The sequence below is a fragment of the Schistocerca serialis genome, chromosome 2 (assembly GCF_023864345.2).
Source record: "Schistocerca serialis cubense isolate TAMUIC-IGC-003099 chromosome 2, iqSchSeri2.2, whole genome shotgun sequence".
Taxonomy (NCBI): Eukaryota; Metazoa; Arthropoda; class Insecta; order Orthoptera; family Acrididae; genus Schistocerca; species Schistocerca serialis.
In genome coordinates, this window is record NC_064639.1 from 1,160,322,088 (window position 1) to 1,160,339,328 (window position 17,241).

The 17,241-nt window shown below is 38.3% G+C and overlaps 1 protein-coding gene across 1 annotated transcript in view; it reads right to left on the reverse strand.

The window, feature by feature from the left end:
* Positions 1 to 11,283: 11,283 nt before the first annotated feature.
* The window catches only part of LOC126458619 (ATP-binding cassette sub-family C member 4-like), a 170,416-nt gene continuing 164,458 nt past the window's right edge, over positions 11,284 to 17,241 (reverse strand). The window contains exon 25 of the mRNA XM_050095785.1: positions 11,284 to 12,484. Within this exon, the coding sequence (XP_049951742.1) occupies positions 12,449 to 12,484 (36 nt within the window). The 3' untranslated portion in view covers positions 11,284 to 12,448. The remainder of the gene's footprint in view (positions 12,485 to 17,241) is intronic.

Below are 17,241 nucleotides of genomic sequence, written 5' to 3' on the forward strand. Positions count from 1 at the left end.
TTAATTCCCACCACTTCGTAGCTGTTCAGTGACTTGGATAATCTGTAGTAAGGTATGTCAAGATGGCTACTATTTCTGGTTCCATGAGAGTGTACATCTCTTCTATGCCGGTATTCCGATAAGTTGCTCTTTATATGCAGTAGGGAAGTGTAAATATACAAGTTTATAACAGTTAATATTTTTAAGTTGATAAACAATGGTTTGTAGTGGGCCAGTTTATTGCTGTTTGTGATAATTCGAATTACTTTCTTCTGAAGTACCAAAATGTCCTGAAGGTGTGAGCTATTGGCCCATATTAAAAGTCCGTAAGATGTAATGCTTTGAAAAGAAGCAAAGTAGAACAATCTTACATAGGCCGCAGGTACATGGTTGTTTAAATTCCTTAACAAATACACCACTCTAGACAGCCTTGCACTAATGTATTTAATATGTGGCTCCCAGGTCAATTTACTATCTATAACAATACCTAAGAACTTAACATTATCCATGAAGTCTGCTACTGGCAGATCTCTTAAACTAAATACAATATTTTGAGTTTTATTCTCATTAAGCAGGAACCCATTAGCTCTAAACCAGACTGATGCTTGTGATATTGTGTCATTTGCCACAGTTTGGAGCGTATCCATGTCTGAGCTGATATTGAAAAAAGTGGTATCATCTGCATAGAGAATGGAGTGAGTATTTATGTAAGATGGTAGATCGTTTGTCATTAGGATAAATAGCAGAGGTCCTAATACTGAGCCTTGTGGCACACCTCACTTAACTTCAGCTAGCTGTGATCTCTGTTTACCAATACAAACAATTTGTTTACGGTTGCTGAGGAAAGATTTTGAAGATGTTGTCAACTTCACCGTTTATGATTCCATAATAAACTAGTTTGTTGAGGAGTGAAATATGCTCCACACAATCTAAGGCTTTGCTAAGATCACAAAAGGTACTCTGAGAAAAATGTTTTCCTTCATAAGCATTAAGCACTTTTTTAATCAGGGAGTCAGTGGCATGGACTGTGGATTTGTCCATCCTAAACCCAAATTGTACCACAGTAATAATGTTATTACATGTCAGATAATCACATAACTGGAGGTTGATGATGGATTCCAAAACTTTAGATAAAATAGGTGTCATAGATGTTGGGCGAAAGCTAGAGGGACAATTTTTGTCTCCTTTCTTGTAAATGGGCACTACCCTGGATAATTTTAATACATCTGGGAATACTCCTTCAATTAGACATCTGTTTATACATTTAGTAAGAGGATATACTGTGCGCCCAATTATCTTTTTTAACATATTACAAGAAATACCATATATATCTTCACTATCAGAGGGCCTAAAATTGTTTACAATAGTTAAAACAACATCTGGTGTGACCTCTGTTAAAAGGAATCTATCTTTCAGGGTGCAGTCTACATTATGATATTTAATGAGATGAGCTACAGTTTCTTGTGGTGTCCCAATGCTGTCCTTAATTTGGTTAAAGATTTTATACAGTAGTTATCAAATTCATCTGCTGAAATTTCTACCTCAGCTTTCTGCTTGCTTTTGGCCTCTGAATTTATTATAGTCCATGCTTTTTTGCATTTATTTTTTGATGACTCAATGCTGACTAGGTTATGTTGTTTTTTGGCCTCATTTAAAGCATACTTATATTCCTTTTGTGCTCTTGAGTGCCTTTTTTTAGCCATATCAGTTTTCTGAAGTCAGTAAGAATCTCTATACAACAACAACCTTCTTTTCATATTGGCTATTTGAGCGGTATATCATGGATTCTTATCCCTGTGTCTATTACTGTTACTTTTAGGGTTAACTTTACATTTGTATTGAGAGCAGTCGGTCTCGATTATATTAAAGAAAGAATGAAAAAATCTATCGAACAATGTATTGGCAGAGCCCTGGGCATTATTGTTAAACATATGTGACCAGTCATAATTACTGAGTGAGACCATGAAATTAGACAATTTTTCATGCATTATTGGTCTTGTGATGACTATTTTAGGCTCTTTAAACTCCTTATAGTCCATATTAGGCCTATCTGTACCTATTTTTACCCAAACTGAGTCATGGTCAGAGAAAGCGAAGACAGCTACATCTGAAGACAGTAACTCTCTATTGACATTTGTAAGTATGTTGTTGAGACAAGCGGACTGTCTTGTGGGTTTGCAGTTTGTAAAAATGAAGTTGAATAGTCGTAACATGTTTTTAAATTCTTTACGGTGTGCACGTCTTTGTTTACATCAAATGCGCCATTGATGTCACCACCAATCTCTATACTATATTTCTTCCACTGAGGACTAAGAAAGAAATTTAGTAAAGTCTCAAGTTTTCCTAAAAATATTAGTGGACTTCCATCTGGTGATCTATAAAGAGATACAATAGCAATTTTTAAATGATCCAGATATACACCTGTGGCTTCAAAATGTATCTCACTGCACAGAAATCCTAGATCTAGTTCATTACTACAATTTATTAATTCTTTCTTAATGTAAATTGATACAACCCCATGAATATGCTGCTCTCTGCCAAAGCTATTTGCTAAGTGGAAATCATCTAGTACATGAAACAATATTTCATTTCCTTTACACCACTGCTCACTTAAGCATAATGCATCAAATTCCACTGTGGTGTCCAAGTGTGCGGAGTTTAGTTCACCCAATATTGAGACCACTGCTCATTGTGAGAGTGTATGCTGCCTGGCCCTGATGCGGGCACATAACGTGGTAAGGAATGTATGAGGAGCAGTCAAATAAAAACACAACATCCGCCACAGCGGGTCCATGAAATGGTTCCTTTCAAAAGTGATAACCACAAGCATTAAGATATTTATTCCACTTGGAGACGAGATGATCAGTTCCTGTTTCTATAAATGTGGTCGGCCGCTGACAGATCCACAGCCTGTAGTAGGACACCCTCCTCTAACATTACCTTTCTTTACAAAAATAGTCGATACCAGGAATATTTTCGAATCTTGCATAGGTTAAAATTATCTCAGCTATTTCACTAAAAACATTTCATATGATTTTGTATACAATGCATTATATTCAAGCTAAAATGTATAAAAAGAAATTAATTTATTAATTACAAAATATCTGGTACACTTAAAATTCATATTATTACTTATGCAATCTGATGCTAATTATTAAATTTATTTCTGGATTCACTTATAAAATAATGATATAACATGGTGAAGATTCTTCTTTTGTCAAGAAATTTTGTAAACTCTTTCATTTTGTAAACTCTTTGGAATGTTGTTAGTACTGCAGAATGTGTAGTAGTAATGGGTATGCCTCTGATGGAATCGGACGTGTTTTTAATTCTGGCATTTTTATGATTTAAAGTGGAGATTGTAAAGATAGTGTGTCATATCAACCAATCTCTTTATTCATCCATTAACAATATACATTGTATGGATGTAGTCAATTACAATATAGTTTCTTATCTTTAATTTGTTTCAAAAACTTGGACAATAAATACAAATATTTTATATCAGTATATATAAATAATTTCTTTTCCATATTCAGATATTCTTCAATGTTATAAAAACGATGTGTTAGTAAAAATTGTTTAAGATCTACCTTGAATTTATGAAATTCTATTATTTTCTTTATTGTAGAAGGCAATGCACTAAAAAGTATTTTGGGCTGGTAGTTTACACTTTTTTGGTAGAGTGCTCCTTTGTGGGTGACCCTGTGAAAATCATCCCTGTTCCGTGTTTCATGGTTATGAATCTGATTATTTGATGTTGAAAATTCCTGGCGAGTTTTCAGAAAGCATACACATTCATAGATGTGTAAACTAAGAAGTCATAGAAACAGAGATAACTTCATTAGTTATCATGTCAACTGGAACCCACAAAGTTAAGAAATTTAAGCCTGAAAATTCTACCCCTAAACATGATGAACTGCAGCTGACAACAAAAAAAATTGGGATCAGTAACAAAATTATTTGTACCCCTCACTCGTCTCGATGTGTTTGAAAGAAAGTAATTAATCTTTTTGAAGAGACTGAAAAACTACTGGTGATGTGTGGGAGGGTAAGATTACAAGCTGCACCTGCTCTTGCACTTCCTCAGCTGACTGGAACCAACGTCTATGTACGTCTTTCACCCGGTCACCTAAACTCTGAAAATCCCACAGTGAAAAATCCAAGCTGTACAAAGCAAGTTCCAGTCTTTCCCAACCAACTCTCTGAAGCATAGACGTGATCCAATAGGCATTGTGTGGCGTGTATTATTGTACAAGATGATACCATCTGACAGCATTCTGACAGCCTGAGGACAAATGCAAAGCCAAGAGTGAAAACATCCCACATCTCCTGCCCCAAAAAAATCCAAAGTTGTGCACGTGAAACTTCCTCTTTGACTGCAGGGGCCCTCTGCCCGTCAAGCCTGGCCAGTCAGTGCAGAAACTGTGAAATGCAATAAAGTCAAAATGCCCAGCAGTGCTATCAGATGGAAACTTCCTGTTACACAGTAATGCGCGCCACCATGCTGCCAATGGGATGAAGGTTTCACTTCAGCGATCTGGTTGGGAAACATTGCAACATCCCTTGTACAGCTTAGATATTTCACCATTGGATTTTCAGATCCTTGGAAACCTAAAGAAAAAAATGTGTGGATGTCAGTTTCAATCGGATGAGGAAGTCAAAGAGTGGGTGCAATCATTGAGCCGTGGTGTGCCTTTTCTCACACACCAGCTCTTTCCCATGACTATTGATTACCCCACTGTACTATGATCTTTCGCCCTGTTGTGACCTAGCAGCAGGTATTTTGCGGTTGTGGAGTTGGTCGTCGGACTGGCCACGAGGCGCTAGGACGTGCTTGAGGAGACGAAGGAGCAAAACACGCGGGCTCAGCCAGCAGCGGCGCGCCTGGTCTACCTTGCAGGACGGTTTCGAGTTTGCGGTGCACCAGCCTGATGTCAACTCCGGACGCTGCTCGTCGCATTGCTTAGGTGCCTGTTTTTTTCAGACAGACCATTTCCTCGAGACCATCTTGAACAATGCTCTCCATCAGAGGTGTAAGTGGTTTTTGGTGCCTTCATTTTGTGGAACCATTTGCGTTGTAGTGACTGTCACTTGTTGATTGGTTGGTTGCCCTAATGTATGTGTTGTAGAAGTAAGAGCAGCTGGCAAGGTGTGTGACTGCCTGGAGACCAGCAGTCACTACTTCCTTTATGGAAATCAGCATCCCCAAAAGATCTAATAACTGTAAGGTATTGAAGATATTAGGTCATAGTCTACTTGTAATTTCTGCATACCAAGCTTACACAATTGGCAGTTACACTGCAAACCTGTGCAAGGAAATTAAAGTGCACCAAGCCTACTTTGTGGTGATGTTGTGCATTTGAATAACGTAACATTGTCTTGAAATTATTTCCATTTCATCTTTGTTCACAGTTGGCCTTAAAGTCTGATACTATTTTATAACATTTGATCTGTGTACAAGTCTTAGTTTAAATGTTTACAGCATTATATTGCTGCAAAATTTAAGTCATTTTATTGAAAGCACTTATTGGTTTTTTTTTTTAAATTATATTATTATTTGTTGGTTCTTAACTTATATTAACTGGTATTTGCTTGGTGTTTGCCATGTTGTCTGCCGTCTGTTTGTGTTCCAGTTTTCTGCGAGTTGGGGTGTGTGGGAGCAGTGCCACGTTTTGCTTCTGAATTTCACAGATGGGAACTTTCCCTGCAGTGCATCCTACATTCCCGTAACTCACCTGGCGTCAGCCTTCGTTAGTCGCTGTCCTCACCCATCCAGCCCCCTCCCTATTCCCATTCCAGCACTACACAGCTGTCATTTAACCACCACACCCAGTCTTTTAATTTCTTTTATTTTTCTCCCCCCCACCCCCCCCCCCCCCCCACCTTCTCTCCTACCCACCATCTAAACTGCAGCACTTCACTCCCCACCACCCCCACCATACTATTTCTCCCCCTCCCCATCCAGCCTCCTCCTTACCCCCACCCAGTCGCCACTCCCATCATGCACTGGTGCTGCTGCTCGCAGTGTGGTTTCAGTTGTCTGAGACTTCAGATGTGTGTGCAAATTGTGTTTGAGTGAGTGTGTGTGTGTGTGCGTGTGTGTATGTATATCTATTGTTAACAAAGGCCATAATGGCCAAAAGCTATAATTGTGTGAATCTTTTTGTTGTTCCTATCACGTCTCAGCATCTCTGCTATATGGTGAGCTGCAACTTTTCTTCTAACATTGTAACCAGTTAACTTACTTTTTTTCTGTCAGTCTTGTTTTTATTTGACTGCCCCTTGTAATTAGTTCAATACAGGAAGTACTGTACAACAATATCAAAAGGACTGAAACACTGATAACTTGTTTAATTAAGTATATATATAAAGTATAAATTGTTCTGTATGCCAATGACACATCCATTGTGTATAAAAAGGAATCATGTAATGAACTAGAGGCCGAGTGTAATAATGTGACAAAAGAAATTGTTCAGATTTTTAATGAAAGCCACTTAAATATAAGCACCAGTAAATTATGTTTGATGGTGTTTAACAAAAGTAGTTTGAATAATGAAATTAAATTATACATTGGCAATGAACTGATAAAGAAAGAGTCTAGTGCAAAATTCCTTGGCCTAACAATCCAAAGCAACCTGAAATGGTACACACATAATGACTACCTAGCAACTAAGTTGTCAAAAAATATATTTGCGATCAGTACTATTAGGAAGTTCTGTAAAGACACTGTAGTCCCAAAGACTGCATACCATGCTCTTTTCTCCTCTCACTTGAACTACGGTATTGAAATTTGGGAGGGGGGGGGGGAGGCAACAACCAAAGCTAATCTAGATAAGCTACTCATTCTTCAAAAAAGGGGTGTGAGAATAATCTGTGGAGCACAATACAGGGAATCTTGTCGCAACTTGTTTCCAAAAAAAGGGGTGTTAACTCTTGTAAATACATACAGTCTTAAAGCCATATTGCTTGTGAAAAGACTGCACCCAAACACTTATTCGGATTTCCACCAGTACAATACTAGAAATAAAGAAATATTTTACATCTGCAGCCACAGAACAGCACTTTACGAAAAGGGGCCTCAGTACGCAGGTATAAAATTAGCTAATGCAGTGCCTAATGCGGTCATGGCTCTTCCTACTATTAAACTGAAATATCAGCTTAAGAAATTTTTAGTAGATCACCCTTTCTACACATTAGAAGAGTACCATACTTATATGAAGAACAACAAATGCTTTGTGAAATGATGTAAATAGAAATCAGTAATCATCTTATTGTAATTTTGTTGTCAATTAATGAAGTATTCAGAAGAATGTGTCTTGTGTATTGTACAAAAAACTGTAATCATTACTGTTTCTTTGACATGTGCAGTATACCATTTGATGCTGAATAAAGCTATTATTATTATTATTATTATCTTTCCTTTCTCAGACCTTAGGTCTGGTTCGGAATGAAAGTGACGCGGACCTTGATCAAGCGTCACTTCCTTTTAACTGTACGGTATATGTTACATTGCGTTTAGGAACTTTCGGGTAATTGAACATGTATCAATAATTACGGATTTCTGAAGTTGTATATATAAGTTTGGATGTAGCTGTATTGCATTGATGTACTGGTGGATATTGCGTGGTATGACTCCTGTAGTTGAAAGTATAATTGGTATAATGTCAACTTTATCCTGATGCCACATGTCCTTGACTTCCTCAGCCAGTTGGATGTATTTTTCAATTTTTTCTCCTGTTTTCTTCTGTATATTTGCTGTATTGGGTATGGATATTTCAATTAGTTGTGTTAATTTCTTCTTTTTATTGGTGAGTATGATGTCAGGTTTGTTATGTGGCGTTGTTTTATCTGTTATAATGGTTCTGTTCCAGTATAATTTGTATTCATCATTCTCCAGTACATTTTGTGGTGTATACTTGTATGTAGGAACGTGTTGTTTTAAAAGTTTATGTTGTAAGGCAAGCTGTTGATGTATTATTTTTGCGACGTTGTCATGTCTTCTGGGGTATTCTGTATTTGCTAGTATTGTACATCCGCTTGTGATGTGATCTACTGTTTCTATTTGTTGTTTACAAAGTCTGCATTTATCCGTTGTGGTATTGGGATCTTTAATAATATGCTTGCTGTAATATCTGGTGTTTATTGTTTGATCCTGTATTGCAATCATGAATCCTTCTGTCTCACTGTATATATTGCCTCTTCTTAGCCATGTGTTGGCTGCGTCTTGATCGATGTGTGGCTGTGTTAGATGATACGGGTGCTTGCCATGTAGTGTTTTCTTTTTCCAATTTACTTTCTTTGTATCTGTTGATGTTATGTGATCTAAAGGGTTGTAGAGGTGGTTATGAAATTGTAGTGGTGTAGCCGATGTATTTATGTGGGTGATTGCTTTGTGTATTTTGCTAGTTTCTGCTCGTTCTAGAAAGAATTTTCTTAAATTGTCTACCTGTCCATAATGTAGGTTTTTTATGTCGATAAATCCCCTTCCTCCTTCCTTTCTGCTTAATGTGAATCTTTCTGTTGCTGAATGTATGTGATGTATTCTATATTTGTGGCATTGTGATCGTGTAAGTGTATTGAGTGCTTCTAGGTCTGTGTTACTCCATTTCACTACTCCAAATGAGTAGGTCAATATTGGTATGGCATAGGTATTTATAGCTTTTGTCTTGTTTCTTGCTGTCAATTCTGTTTTCAGTATTTTTGTTAGTCTTTGTCTATATTTTTCTTTTAGCTCTTCCTTAATATTTCTATCATCTATTCCTATTTTTTGCCTGTATCCTAGATATTTATAGGCATCTGTTTTTTCCATCGCTTCTATGCAGTCGCTGTGGTTATCCAATATGTAATCTTCTTGTTTAGTGTGTTTTCCCTTGACTATGCTATTTTTCTTACATTTGTCTGTTCCAAAAGCCATATTGATATCATTGCTAAATACTTCTGTTATCTTTAGTAATTGGTTGAGTTGTTGATTTGTTGCTGCCAGTAGTTTTAGATCATCCATGTATAGCAAATGTGTGATTTTGTGTGGGTATGTTCCAGTAATATTGTAACCATAATTTGTATTATTTAGCATGTTGGATAGTGGGTTCAGAGCAAGGCAGAACCAGAAAGGACTTAATGAATCTCCTTGGTATATTCCACGCTTAATCTGTATTGGCTGTGATGTGATATTATTTGAATTTGTTTGGATATTAAGTGTGGTTTTCCAGTTTTTCATTACTATGTTTAGGAACTGTATCAATTTAGGATCTACTTTATATATTTCCAATATTTGTAGTAACCATGAGTGGGGTACACTATCAAAAGCTTTTTGGTAATCGATGTATGCGTAGTGTAGCGACCTTTGTTTAGTTTTAGCTTGATATGTCACCTCTGCATCTATTATCAGTTGCTCTTTACATCCTCGTGCTCCTTTGCAACAGCCTTTTTGTTCTTCATTTATAATTTTGTTCTGTGTTGTATGTGTCACTAGTTTCTGTTTAATGACTGAAGTTAATATTTTGTATATTGTTGGTAGGCATGTTATGGGGCGATATTTAGCTGGGTTCGCTGTGTCTGCTTGATCTTTAGGTTTCAGATAAGTTATTCCATGTGTAAGTGTATCAGGGAATGTGTATGGGTCTGCAATGTAACTGTTAAATAATTTAGTTAGATGTGAATGTGTTGAGGTGAACTTCTTTAACCAGAAATTTGCTATTTTATCATTTCCAGGGGCTTTCCAATTGTGAGTAGAATTAATTGCTTGGGTGACTTCATGTTGCAAAATTGTCACTTCAGGCATTTGTGGTATCATCTTGTATGTGTCTGTTTCTGCTTGTATCCACCGTGCATGCCTGTTATGTTGTACCGGGTTTGACCATATGTTGCTCCAGAAGTGTTCCATGTCTGTTATGTTTGGTGGATTGTTTATTTCAATGTGTGTGTTATCTATTGTCTGGTAAAATTTCTTTTGGTTTGTGTTGAATGTTTGGTTTTGTTTCCTTCTATTTTCACTTTTTTTGTATCTTCTGAGTCGTTTGGCGAATGCTTGTAATTTCTGCTTCTTTTCGTCTAATTGCTCTGTCGCTTCTTATTGTGAGATTTTACCTAACCTTTTTCGTTTTTTTTCTGAGATTTCATTTCTTATAAATTGTGTTAGCTGTCCGATGTCTTTTCTCAGTTTTTCTATTTTGATATGTAGCCTGTGTTGCCATGCTGGTTTTGTGGGTTTCTTCTGTGTGTTGGTTGGTTCTGATCTCTGCCTAGTGTGTATATTTAGTGTAGTGAGTGCTCCTATATATACCAGTAGTTGTAACTCTTCCATAGTTGTGTTTTCATTTATTTTGTTGTGTATGATTGTGTTGATAGTTTTTATTGTTGTTTCGACTTGTGGGTTATTTGGTGGTCTATGCAAGAATGGTCTAATGTCTGTATTTGTGTCTTTGTATTCTATATATGTTAGCAGAAATTTTTCTTCTATATCTAATATCTGTGTCACTTTGTGTTCTATTTGTGCTTGTTCTGGTGGCTGCCTTAAGATTTCGTTTTCCTCTGATTGTTTAATTGGTGTGTGTTGTTCTTTGTTTGTTTGCTCTGGGATGTTTGAGTCCATTACTGTATTTTCTTCTTCTTCTGATTGCACATTATTTTGTTCCAGTATTTGTTGTACTTGTTGTTTGATGTTATCTAATTCTGACTGGGGTATCCTGTTATTTTTTATTATTCCACGGATCTGATCAGCTAGTCGTTGTTCTGTTAAAAATTTTAATTCTGGGTATCTGGTAATAAATGTTGTGTATACTTGTGATCTGTATCCAGTTGTGTTGGTTCCTAGGTTTGTTGCTTGGTAATAACAGAACATGAGGTGTCGATTAACTTCATCTGACCATCTCATCCTCTGTCTTTGTTTTCCTTCTAGGGTGGTTGCAGGAAGCATATCCTGCAAAACACCTCTATTTGGATTTAAATCATTTTCCAGTTGGCTAGCAGTGTCGTTACCATTGTGGGCGGGCATGGGGTTCAAGCGTCGTCCCCGACCATGACGGCGCTTGTCCGAGGCTTCATTAGTTCTGTCCTGAACCAACTAATCACACTAGAAGGGGGGTTAGCCCTATTAGTGGTTTGTTCTTTTCGTCGCCTTTTACGACTGGCAGAACATACCGGAGGCCTATTCATTTCCCGGGCCTCCACGGGAATTATTATTATTATTATTATTATTATTATTATTATTATTACTTCATTCTGTCATAGTTTTGGAGAATTTTATTATTTTATAATAATTAAAGGTTGTAACTAAAGTTACAAGATATATAAAAAGGAACATCATCTTGTACAAAATATTTATTCTGTGTTTCGTATAAAATGTAAAGAAAATTTTAAGTAGCAAACATCATATATTCCAATCACTTTCTTACAATATTCTTACAATATTCACAAATTAATAAGGTCCCAAGTTTGAGTCTTGGTCCGGCACACAGTTTTAATCTGCCAGCAAGTTTCAATATTCACAATATTTCCACAAATTCAGAACTGCAATGAAATTGTGAAAATAAGTCAGAACCACATATCTAGACCAATCTCTGTTGACCCATAACAGAAAATACATGGCACACTTACAACTTACAAGATGCAAAACTGCTTACAAGTAAAACTGTAGTAGAATAATACAGAATACAGTTTCATGATGTAAACAACACACAGCAATAAAGGATGACAACTGCCGAAAATCAGCTGTTTTGGGAAAAGGATGATATTTTCTAATTTTTAAACAAATAGTTGATATTTTCCTTTTTCTTTTACGTGTAAATATAGGTTATATTTATGGAAGTAAATTTTGACAGTGATCTGGCATTTTTATGGGAGCAGTTTCTTTTTGAATATGGAATTTATTAATGGAAGACCTTGTTCCTAAAATGCTGAATGATGAAACTGTTTTTGATTATCATTTGATGAAACTGTTTTTGATTATCCTTTTCCACAAACTCTGTTGTACATCAAAGTTTATGACACAGTAAACAAGTACTATTAACATCACAACAGCTTCACAGTCTACAATGATCTTATAAAATCACATTTGCAGTTACCAAAATATAAAAGAAAATTTACAGGAAAATAAGAAAACAGTATGTACTTAGAAAAATATTTCAGGGATTGTCTCTTGACACAGTAATAACAGTAAGGAAAAATAGCCGCCAATATTTCCTGAGCTTCCTCTTCATTTTCTTCCAACACACAGCATAACCACAGTTGTCTTCTACGTCTTCAGGCACTTTGTAGTTGTTTCCTCACTCAGTTAGAGTACAAAATAAACATCTGACCACAAAGAAATAGTGTAACTAGTAATTACAAGTATACGAGCCCTTTGTGGCTGTGAGTCGAGTAGGAACTTTCCATGATGAAAGCATTATAAATGCCTTCAAATTTTTTCTTCAAATAAATAAATTACTTAATACTGGTAACACAAATTCCTCCCACAAAATGTGCCATTATTTCATGTCACACTTTCAGTCTGTTGTTGATCATATGCCTATTAGAAGAAAAAAATTAATAAGTTTCACTAAATTCATTGCAAATGAAAATATTGTTATGTACTTACAAATTTTACAACAGGTTACGTCTCATCAATGAATATGCATAATGGACAGAAACAGGACAGTATAATTTCAGCATTATAGGCCTTGCAAATTTAGTTCCTTAGCAGTATATGACAACTGTCATGAAGTGTTACAAACAAAAATGAAATTCATGAGTGGAATAACTCATAAAATAATGAAAAGGCAACCACTGACGCATAGTGGACAGATGTGAGGTGCATAGAAACGTAGCAGGAAACAGTATTCATGCTAGCTTTGGAGCTTTTGCTCTAAGTGGGTTAGCTTTCCTTTATCTTACACATTAAACACACACGGAAGCATTTCTGGCTGTATATTGAATGAAAATCAAGACAAGGCTTATTTTTATTACTGAATGATACAATAATATTATTTTAATTTTCAATAAAATAGTAACTAAAAACACTGGATTTAACAACCTGAAGGTGGTACTGAGATGTAGAACAGTCCATTCAGTATTATACGCATTGAAATGAAAGGAATGTCAAGTAAGGCTAAGCAGATAGCGTTTAGAAGGCAAATAACTTAATTTTAGATCATCAGAAGAGAAATCTGTAAATTTGGTGAGTAAGGGTAGGTTTTATTCCCCCATTTCTTTCACCAGTTTCAAGTTTTGCATTGTGTAGCTCTTATTTTACTTCTACACCTCCTGATTTTTAACATTCTGTTTTCTCTTTATTCTCTTGTCTATTTATTTTGTTTTCTCTATCTTCATACAGTCTCACCCAAATGGGTGTCAAGGTTAAGATACCACAATATTTTGATGAATTTCATACTCATTATCTTTGGAAAGAGACACAGAGTTTAACATTCACTGAAATGCCCCCACATTGCCTCCTGGCTAGAAATTTGAGAACTTTTCATCAGTCCAATTTCTTGTTTTCAGTTTTGCTTATTTCATCATTTCTCACTTCTCTCTCTCTCTCTCTCCCTCATTTACAAATGTCTGCTTGTGTCTGTGTATGTGCGGATGGATATATGTGTGTATGCGAGTGTATACCTGTCCTTTTTTCCCCCTAAGGTAAGTCAGTTGGTAAGTCACGTGGGTGCTTTCACACGTGGCTCTGCCTTTGATTGTGTACACCTTCCGGGTTACAGGACTGGAGTAGGTGGTGGTGGGAGGGTGCATAGGACAGGTTTTACACCGGGGGCGGTTACAAGGGTAGTAGCCAGAGGGTAGGGAAGGTGGTTTGGGGATTTCATAGGGATGAACTAAGAGGTTACGGAGGTTAGGTGGATGGCGGAAAGACACTCTTGGTGGCGTGGGGAGGATTTCATGAAGGATGGGTCTCATTTCAGGGCAGGATTTGAGGAAGTCGTATCCCTGCTGGAGAGCCACATTCAGAGTCTGATCCAGTCCCGGAAAGTATCCTGTCACAAGTGGGGCACTTATGGGGTTCTTCAGTGGGAGGTTCTGGGTTTGAGGAGATGAGGAAGTGGCTCTGGTTATTTGCTTCTGTACCAGGTCGGGAGGGTAGTTGCGGGATGCGAAATCTGTTTTCAGGTTGTTGGTGTAATGGTTCAGGGATTCCGGCTGGAGCAGATTCGTTTGCCAGGAAGACCTAGGCTGTAGGGAAGGGACCGTTTGATGTGGAATGGGTGGCAGCTGTCATAATGGAGATACTGTTGCTTGTTGGTGGGTTTGATGTGGAAGGACGTGTGAAGCTGGCCATTGGACAGGTGGAGGTCAACGTCAAGGAAAGTGGCATGGGATTTGGAGTAGGACCAGGTGAATGTGATGGAACCGAAGGAGTTGAGGTTGGAGAGGAAATTCTGGAGTTGTTCTTCACTGTGAGTCCAGATCATGAAGATGTCATCAATAAATCTGTACCAAACTTTGGGTTGGCAGGCCTGGGTAACCAAGAAGGCTTCCTCTAAGCGACCCATGAATAGGTTGGCATACGAGGGGGCCATCCTGGTACCCATGGCTGTTCCCTTTAATTGTTGGTATGTCTGGCCATCGAAAGTCAAGAAGTTGTGGGTCAGGATGAAGCTGGCTCAGTGAGGCCCTGGACGTACCAACTGACCCGCCTACACTGTGAAGCTTTCTATGTGGGAATGACCAGCAACAAACTGTCCATTCGTATGAATGGACACAGGCAGACAGTGTTTGTTGGTAATGAGGATCACCCTGTGGCTAAACATGCCTCGGTGCACAGCCAGCACATCTTGGCACAGTGTTAGACCATCCGGGTTATCTGGATACTTCCCACTAACACCAACCTGTCAGAACTCCGGAGATGGGAACTTGCCCTTCAGTATATCCTCTCTTCTCATTATCCGCCAGGCCTCAATCTCAGCTAATTTCAATTTGCTGCCGCTCATACCTCACCTGTCTTTCAATAACATCTTTGCCTCTGTACTTCCACCTCGACTGACATCTCTGCCCAAACTCTTTGCCTTTACAAATGTCTGCTTGTGTCTGTGCATGTGCGGATGGATATGTGTGTGTGTGCGCGAGTGTATACCTGTCCTTTTTTCCCCCTAAGGTAAGTCTTTCCGCTCCCGGGATTGGAATGACTCCTTACCCTCTCCCTTAAAACCCACATCCTTTCGTCTTTCCCTCTCCTTCCCTCTTTCCTGATGAGGCAACAGTTTGTTGCGAAAGCTTGAATTTTGTGTGTATGTATGTGTTTGTTTTTCTATCAACCTGCCAGCACTTTTGTATGGTAAGTCACATCATCTTTGTTTTTAAATATATTTTTCCCGCGTGGAATGTTTTCCTATTATATTCATATCATTAATTTGAACCCAACAATTACGTTTGTTATTGTCACTGTTGCATTTCGAAATCTTTTCTGTCGTCTTATTTTCTCTTTCTGTTTTTTGGCAGTAGTTTCACTTTGTATTCACCTTCTCCTTTTTACCGTAATCTACTATACAATTTTATCCCGCCGATATATACTCAATAATACGTAATAATACGTAACCTACTTCCAAACCATAAGCAAAAAAATTTTTTCCCGCTTTCAACACTACCGCCGCTATAAAATCCACCATTTCTAGTTCACAAACAGTTCCTTTCACCTATTAAACAACCATTTCGGCTTGTTCTAATAACTTTCGCTTTATTTCCATTTCCATTTTTTCACACATCATTGATCATTTTTAGCCGCTTCTCACAGGTTTTAACGTCATTATTTCTTCGTCAGACAATTGTTAGCCTCAGTCTCATAATCTGCCACCACAAAACCACTCCTTTTAATACATTTACACGTAGTTTTTTCGCAATTTTCCCGAATTTCTCCACCCTTTAACGTGTTTTGGCGGCAACACAACCACCTAACCTTTATGCACATCATTGTCTACCAACCCAAGTTCACCACAGGATCAACACAACCAACACTTTTTCGCCTTTTTTCACACCAGATCTCCAGTTGCTTTCTAGTTCACCTTTATCTCTCCCCATATATACATTTTTTTCATTTTCATTTCAGCCTCATGTTACAATTTCCACCTTCTAATACCATGTCATCCTCACAACACCCCCACAACGACCCCATTAAGTTTTATTTACATTCCCTCCGCAAACATGCCTTTGCCCTAGCCAGATTACGCTCCCATATATTATTTTCTCAGGCTTGTCTGACATTTGGCATTACCCCCAAAGGCCTCACACTTAAAGTTCCCATCTCTGGCTGCAACCCTTCTTTCCATCGGTCCCTATACCAGTTCCAAACTGAACAATCCATTGCCCTCACCCACCTAATCCTTCACCTACACATCAACTCAGCCAATGAACACACCCGTCAACTCCTATCCTTAATAAAAGTCCTGAATCTTTCCTCTCCCGCATCCACGCCGGCTGTTCAAAGCATCCTCCTACAGGCCAACCGCAAATTAGAACAGCATGCCACCCTCCACCTCAAAAAATTATCCAATCTCCTGGTTTCCCACCTCCGGAAAGGCAACTCACTCACCCTTCACAAGCTTTCCAGAAAACCTCAACCTCCTCTCATTGCACACAAACCCAGTCTCTCCCATCTACTCAATCTCCCACTTCCAGCTCCACTCCCTCCAAAACCACAAAATTCCAATCAACACAATCTGGAATCACAACACCCTAATTCAGTAGTTAACCTTTCCTCCAAACCTCTCTCCCAATCCGAAACCTCTGTCCTATCCAAAGGCCTCACCTTCAGCCCCACTCCCAGATTCAACCAAACAGCCCTCGTCAAAGATTTACTGTCCTACACTCGTACTCTCTGCTGGAAGTATCACTTTGCCACGAAGAAAAATGATCCTAATCCTACTCGTAATGATCCAACTCCCCAAGACACTATCCAAATTGAACCCTGCCTGGAACAGTTCTGTCCTCCGTCACAGTGGGACCCACCTCCTCTTCCTCAAAATCACCCTCTCCAAACCTTCCAGGAATTTCTGACTTCCAGCCTTGCCTCTCAATCCTTCTTAAAAAACCACCTTAATCCTACACCCAACATCACCACTGCTGAAGCCCAGGCTATCCGTGATCTGAAGGCTGACCGATCCATCGTCATTCTTCCTGCGGACAAGGGTTCCACGACCGTGGTCTTGATCGTCGGGAGTATGTGGCTGAGGGACTGAGTCAGCTTTCAGACAACACCACATACAAAGTTTGCCAAGGTAATCCCATTCCTGATGTCCAGGTGTAGCTTCAAGGAATCCTCAGAACCTTAGGCCCCCTACAAAA